Source organism: Salvia miltiorrhiza, chromosome 1, assembly GCF_028751815.1.
Source record: "Salvia miltiorrhiza cultivar Shanhuang (shh) chromosome 1, IMPLAD_Smil_shh, whole genome shotgun sequence".
Classification (NCBI taxonomy): domain Eukaryota; kingdom Viridiplantae; phylum Streptophyta; class Magnoliopsida; order Lamiales; family Lamiaceae; genus Salvia; species Salvia miltiorrhiza.
The window spans coordinates 13,723,161-13,730,997 of NC_080387.1; the positions used below are offsets into that span (position 1 = coordinate 13,723,161).

Genomic DNA, 7,837 nt, shown 5'->3' on the forward strand with positions numbered 1-7,837 from the left:
TTGGTATGGCCTATCTTTTCGGTAACCGGGGCAATAGGCGCCCCTTTCCAGTCACAAATTACAAAACCCACACCCGAAACACCATCTCCATCATGTCTTCCCACATCAACATCCAGTCGCAGCACTTGCTTTCTCGGTGGAACCCATCATCGGTCGCCCTCTCGCGGTAGCAGTCGCAACTGAGGATCCGCAGAACCCCTAGCCTCCTGATAAGAACCCAAAAAAGTATGGCAACTCTCCATCATATTAGCGAGCTTGCACGTAGGTTTCCCATGTTTGAGCTCAAAAAGCTTACGCCACACCCACCAAAGGCAAACGCAGAAAAGATCGAAATCATCCTCAGTCAACAACTCCCCAATTTTACATAGAATATCCATCATCGCCAGATAAGAGTATTCCTTCAGCATGGGCCACCAGTTCGAGTCCTTCCATGTGGGCTTAATAAGGGCGCAGTAGATCAAACAATGAGAAGTAAACCCTCAATCCACCTTGCACCAGAAGCAAACGCCATTAAGAGGAATATGGTACCGTTTAAGGTTCATATTCGCAGTTATCCAATCTCGCACCATACGCAATAAAAAAGATCTTAATTTTGGGAGAGAGACGCCTTTCCCAAATAAAATGCCATTGAGACTCCGCCACAGAGGAAGACGTGTTCGGGGCCAGATTGTAGTAGCCCACCTCTGACAAGTACCCAAACTTGACGCTATAACAATTCAGATTTTTTCCATAATCCATTCCTAAAATGCCGCTAGGTTGGTTAAGTGAATGATTTACATAAAAATTAGTTATTATGCAAAAGGATAAAACTGCCCATCTATGTATATATACAGTTAGGGATGTCAATCCAACCCAAAATTCGTGGGCTAACTCGATCAACCCGTCAATCCAAGAGGGTTAGGGATAAAAATTTTCAACCCGATAAAAATTACAACCTGACTAGCCCCTAATCGAATAACTCGACACCTGATAGGGTCAGCCCGACTAACTCGATGGGCTAGCCCGAAACCCGGATATTTAACATAAAATATTTAGATATATATTAAAAAATAATAAAATATTATAAAGTCACTTCATTTTACTTCTCTGTATCTTTTACAATACTTACCATAAAATATTTAGATATAAAAATTAAATAATTGATAATTATTTAATATATATATATATATATATATATATATATATATATATATATATATATATATATATATAAAATCAAAACACCCAAGGGTGAGGGGTTAGGTAGACCCCCAACCAGTAAATAAATCAAATCAACTAGTGTCTCATACATGACGCTGCCCAAAATGTTGCCATCTTTATATCTTTATTATGTAAGTCGTAATTTTAATTATTTATGCGTGTATTTATTTATTACAAATATAATATTATCAAGAGAAATATATATTTGTTAATTTTTTCAAAAATAAAATTTTGAACTCGACTAACACGATGGGCTAGCCCGAAACCTGAACATTTAGGGTTACGGTTGAAAGTTTCTAACCCGAATTTTTTTTCAACCCGATTAACCCGCACCCAAATAATCTATAACCCGATAGGGCTAGCTCGAAATCCTATGGATTGGCCCGATTAACATCCCTATACACAGTATGTACAAATAGCAGTATAGCATTGTCTTAGTAATAATCCAAAATCCAAATGCTACATATTTTACATGGAGTGCATGTTATAGTTTACGTATCTTATAATTAAAGAAGGATATATTATTAAGCCATCATTAATTAACAAGTAAAACAAGTTGAAAGCATGATCTAAGACGACAAACCGCCGAAAACATGCTTAACAGTTAACACATAAACGTGGGGGCCGTTTCGACATTACGCACTTAGTTTATGAACATTAGTTAAACTCATAAGCTAATCAGCGACTAAACATGATTAATTAATAACTTAATCTTATGAGCTGCAGGGCGCTCACCTCCTATATAAACTCCTTCCCACAATCACATCCAAACTCTAATTACAAATCAAATAAGTCTAGAGAGAGAGATTGATTTAGTTGAATTTAACTAAAGCATCAATATCTCATCCAACTTTTTTCAAAATCAAAGAATGGGAAACAGCCTAAGGTGTTGTTTGGCATGTGTTCTTCCATGCGGGGCGCTAGACTTGATCCGAATAGTACACTTAAACGGGTCAGTGGATGAGATAACGGGTCGGGTCACCGCCGGCGAGGTCTTAAAGAACAACCCGAATCACGTGCTCACAAAGCCATGCTCCCAAGGCATGGCCCGCCGGATCCTGATCCTCTCGCCCGACTCGGAGCTCAAACGGGGCTCCATTTATTTCCTCATACCGTCTTCTTCCCTGCCCGCTGACAAAAGCAAAAAAATCCTCAAGAAACTCAGCTCATCCAAGAAAAAGTCGCCGGAGATTCTCGTCGGCGAGTCACCGGAGATCGTCGCGCCGGAGAAGAAGCAGTCCTCGAGGCGGCACCACCGGAGCAGAAGCAATGCCGGAGTAATTTGGAGGCCCTATCTTGAGAGCATTTCTGAGGACTAACTAGTCACAATTTTTATATATATTTGAAACACATTTTTTTACCCCATTAATATATCTTGGGGTATATTTTCTTTTCTTTTTTTGGTTTATAAAATGTGGATAGTTGATGATCTCTCTTTTTCTTCTTGATCCTCGAGGGTTTTTTTTTTTTTTTTTTTTTTCCACTCTTACTCTCTCTTATTTGCTTTTTTGGGAAGGTGGTTATTTCCTAATTTTTGCCTCAACCAATTTACTCGTGATAAATCGACAAAATGTTGAGGTGTATATGTAATTTTTAAGGATGATATTTTCCCTCTTTCTCATTAAAAAGTCGAGATGTTTTGTGTATTCTGGAGTCATATTAACATACTACTAATTGTTTTACATTCTCTTCAATTGTTAATGTCTATAAAAGATCTTAAAGTCTTTATATATATAAAAAACAAAGTAAATATCAATAAATTTAATTTGAAGGGTAATTTTGGAATCGGAAAAAAAAACTAAAAGTCAAATTTAATATGTTTGACCCCACTTTATTTTCGAAAATAAAAAACTGCCATTACAAGTTAACCAAGAAAATAGCAAAGCACTATATAAATATTTTTTTTCCTTATTTCATAGATAGAACACGATTGTTTTCACTTTTAAGTAATTTAATATTATGTCAAATATATAATATATGCATCTTGAACAAAAGATTATGAAATGAACTTTAATTTGATATATAATAAAAAAATATTTAAAATGAGCAAGTTATGATAATATAAAATTATAAAATAGTTTATATTTAAAAATATTGATATTTCCTTCAAAAGGAATGAGATTTTAATTGCAATTATAAACTGTATCATTCTTTTAAATTTTTGTCAAATTATGTATTTTTTATTTCATTAAAAACATTATTAATATGACATTATGTAATTATCATAAAATGATAAAATATTATATATTATAAATTTTTTTTATCAAATTAAATCAATAAGTATAAAATAGTTGTATTTATTACTTGAGTCTAAAATTATGTGTAAATTACTTGCATAAAAAATTCTAAAAATATGTTCAAAGATTATTTTCTTAATTTTTATTCTAATTTTCAATATTTATTTCATCATCAAATAAATGAAAATTAAATTCAAGATTTTATTGAATCAAAAGTTATAAGAGATAAAGAAAATCTTATGTTTTAATTAATTTGTTCAAAATTAGTGTTGCTTTCTAAATATGACAACTTCTTTATTTTTATTAATGTATGTATTTTTTTTTTGTATTCATACAATTATCTTTGATAGGTTTTAAATTAAGTTCAGATATCTTTACGTGTTTATTTATATCTCAAAAATATGTGTTGAAATATAATCTGTCAATGACCAATATGCTTAATAGCAAGCACTTTCATCCCTTAAATTATGATTAAAACTTTAGTGAAATTATAGCTTTAGTTTCTAAATGAATTTTTGGTCCATAGTTGAATTTTATAGGTTGATATTTTTTTAATTCATCAATTTTCACACCAAATCCATAATGTTACATAACAAATTCATACACTACTTATTTTATGCGATAAATCTGGTTTAATTTTTGTAATTATAGAAACTCCCTATATAAGTTATACAAGATCTATATATATATATATATAGGCATGTGCTATATTTTTGTATAATTACATTGGTTATATTAAAATATTAGATCACTTAGCAAAAAATAATTTTGATATCGAATTTTAACTATATTAGTTTATATTAATATTATAAAATATATAAATGCAGATTTTACATGAGTCTAAATTCACATTCAATCGCGCATGGCGCGGGAGATACACTAGTATACATAAAGCGCAAATCTTATGGAACTCGAAATTTTTAATTTTTTTTAATGAAACTCGAAATTTTTAATAGATACCAAAGTAATGAATTGTCTTCTTATATGAATACTTTTAAGATTTGGATTTGTACTGCAAATTTAGTTCTATTTTCATTTTATGCGACAGAGAAAATTTGTCGTTGTGTTATTTTCAAATGTACTATATATGAGTAAATAATAATTATGTGCACTAGCCAAAATTGGTGAACCCTACAAAATAAATAACCAAGTACTAGGAATCTTCACAAATTAAACTCAATAACTAAGCCGGCTAAGTTGTAAAAGTTCTTGGCTGAAATTCTAGTTGACAAAAAAATATACTAATATGGATCAATGTTACTGGCATCCATTAATTTTGTGATTTCAAACCATATCATACAAACAAACCCCAACATAGATGATATATAATAATGATAAAAAGGCAAAATTACAATTTTTAAAAGACGATATACCATTAGCTAGCGTAAGAATTATTTTTCGAAAAAAATTGACTAGGGGGAAAGTTTAAAGTTTGTTTATTGAATTAAAATTTTATTTTAGGAGTTTTGAATTGGAGTTGTTATTGGATCTAGGAGCAAACAAAAACATTAATAATGGTGCCCCTAATAATAATATATGGTTGATAATGATGGGGTTTCCTCTTGTTACACGGAAACTAATCATGGTTTCGCTGGCAATCGTGTCCAATAATCAATCATTTAGTATGCATATGTTTGATCGGAGCATTAGCCGCCGATGATAGCTCTACAACTGTGCATTCACGCGCCGCCATTAATTTATTTTCAAATCCTTTACTTTAGTCGTTTAATTTTTGGGGAAGTAAGATATATTGTCATAACATTCGGTCGTTTTTGCAACAATGTAATACTCCTATCATTTAAAACCTAGAAAAATCAATTCTTAAAAAAAAAAATTAGAGAAATTATGCATATATATAACGCTTCAATATTTTTGAAATAGTCGCGAAGTTTAAATTTTGATATTGAATTTTATTTAAAATTTTTAATTTTTATTTTTGTTTAAAAACAAACACCCGAAGGGTGAGGGATTAGGCAAACTCTCAACCTGTAAATAAGCTATCAACCAGTATCTCATACATGACGTTGCCTAAAAGTGACAACCGTCCAACAGAAACCACAGGAGAACACAGAAATCAGACTGAACAAAACCATACCATGTAGCCCAAAAATGACTACATCCAAAAGACAAAATAAACAACATAAAAGAGGAACCAAACCATAACAAACTACAATATCAAAATTTATATTTTAGTGATTCAATCCGTTAAAATATTATTGTCGATTAGTTGTTCACACCGTATCGATCCTAAAGAACCGACAACCATACTATACATGATGTATAAATTAATAAAATTTTAGACATTACGATAGTATTGCAAAAATTTCAAACATAATGACAATTTACATATTATAAAAAAAATAGTTTTTAATATCATATTATATGATATTTGCAAAATTAAGATGACGAGATGTCATATACTCTCTGTTAGGTCCGGAGGTTCTCGAATAGGTGTATGAGGGGGGGAAACCTATAGGCTATTTTTCCTCAAAAATAGAGGGATCTCAAGATAGAGATCAAAACGAAACTTTACAAGCAAATTTAGATGCCTGTTAACTGAAAGAAGTTTTGACCATCAGAGGATAGATCAGTCAGACTGATAATGTCACGACCGGCCTTAATTAGGGATAATTAAGCCGGGAAACCATGACTGGGGAAGGGAAATTACGAAGCGGGTTTAGAAAGGGGCGCATAAAAGAATACTCAAAGAGCTTGAATACGCGTGAAATATTCCTTAAAAAGGAATAAGACATCGTTAGGGGCTTGGCTAAAACATTATCAGAGTTTGCAACGGAAGGCGTAACTGAAATAATCAGTGTTTACAGCGGAATGCATAACTGAGATACATGTATGAAGACATGTATCCTTTCTGAGCCTACTTTAAGTTCGACAAAAACTCCACTCAGCAATACTTCATCGCCCATCACAGCTCAACCTGCACAAACATAAACAACGAAGGGCTAAGTACAAGAGTACTTAGTGGGCAGTTGCCAAACATATAACATAACATCAACAACAAAAACACAACATCGCATAAGAGGCATAAGTTTCTTTCAAATCCTTTGCTCATTAAACATTTCCAAATTCATAAATAGCATGAGCGCATTCTTCATCATCAACAATCATAAACAAGCATCGTGTCGTGGAGAAGGCCTTCCCCAACGAACACGGGCATCGCACCGTGAGAGGGGGCCTCCCTCAGCGGTCACGGCATCGTACTATTGAGGGAGGCCTCCCCCAATAGACGCTGTAACACTGGCATACTGGCATACTGGCATCGCGCCGCGAGAGAGGCCTCTCTCAGCGGACACGGGCATCGCGCCGTGAGGAAGGCCCTCCTCAACGGACACGGCATCGTACTGTTGAGGGAGGCCTCCCCCAACAGACGCAAGCATCAAACATAAGCATAAACTTATCAGCGTAAAGCATTCAAGCGTAAATAAGTGTAATCAAGCGTAAATTACATAGGGCGTAAATAGTATAAATAGCATAGCGTAAATCATTTAACGTGCAGCATAATAAAGCTTAACTTATTTAAGCGTAATAAAGCATACCATACTTGAAGATCCAATTTGCATTTTAAAGCATAACATTTGCATAGCATTTTATTTACGCGTAAGGAATTGCCCACCTGATAGCAAAGTTTTGCTAAGGTACTCTAACTCCTTGTGTAGTTCTTACTCTCGCGCTTGACCTTAATCACGAGAATATAAAATAAGACATTGCCTCGAGGAAAATTCTTAATTAATGAGAAAGCGTAATTTAACTATGCATGAATCTGGTATGCATGATCTAATCTTTTGAGCGATAATCGGGAATTCTACTATTAATCCTTGTTAATAGATTTAACTAATTCTCGTCTAACACGGTCGAATAAAGTTGTGCTTCTTCCTTCCTCATCGTAATATTCTAGTTGTGAAATAAATCTCGCATTTGTACTTGATTGAAAAATGACTAACTCGGCTTTAAACGAGGTGTGACCTTGTAGAAACTATCGGGCTTTTCGATAGAAACATAATTACTAATATAATCTCAAATAATTAATAGGCTCAAAAGAGAGTAGCCAATTAATTAAATAAAACGAGTATCTTAACTCAAATAAATAATGGCAGCTCAAAATAATAATTTGGCCTTAAGGAAACAATAATATAAGCTCAATAATTAAGAGGCTCAACAAGGCAGCCTGATAATTAATTAAGTAGAAGTGGGCCTGAATAAATAGTACGAAAGCCCAATCGAAATAATTCATTGGCTTAAGTAATTAAATAAATCTTGGCCCAATGAATAAATAATGAATAGCTGGGCTAAGTTAAATAAGTACGCAAGGCCCAGCTGCAATTAAATAAGCCTCGGCCCAAAGAAATAAAATAATAAGGCCGATATTAAAATAAGGTCTGTTG

General features: G+C 33.2%; 1 protein-coding gene across 1 annotated transcript; it reads left to right on the top strand.

Annotated features, from left to right (window-relative positions):
- The first annotated feature begins 1,931 nt into the window (after positions 1-1,931).
- LOC131006650 (uncharacterized) lies at positions 1,932-2,846 on the top strand. Its single transcript, XM_057933818.1, has one exon. The coding sequence runs from the start codon at positions 2,070-2,072 to the stop codon at positions 2,517-2,519; it is 450 nt and encodes a 149-aa protein (XP_057789801.1). The 5' UTR covers positions 1,932-2,069; the 3' UTR covers positions 2,520-2,846.
- The last annotated feature ends 4,991 nt before the right edge of the window (positions 2,847-7,837 follow it).

Excerpts from the sequence above, each read along its gene's own strand:
- LOC131006650 (XM_057933818.1), top strand. The coding sequence starts at position 2,070 with ATGGGAAACAGCCTAAGGTGTTGTTTGGCATGTGTTCTTCCATGCGGG.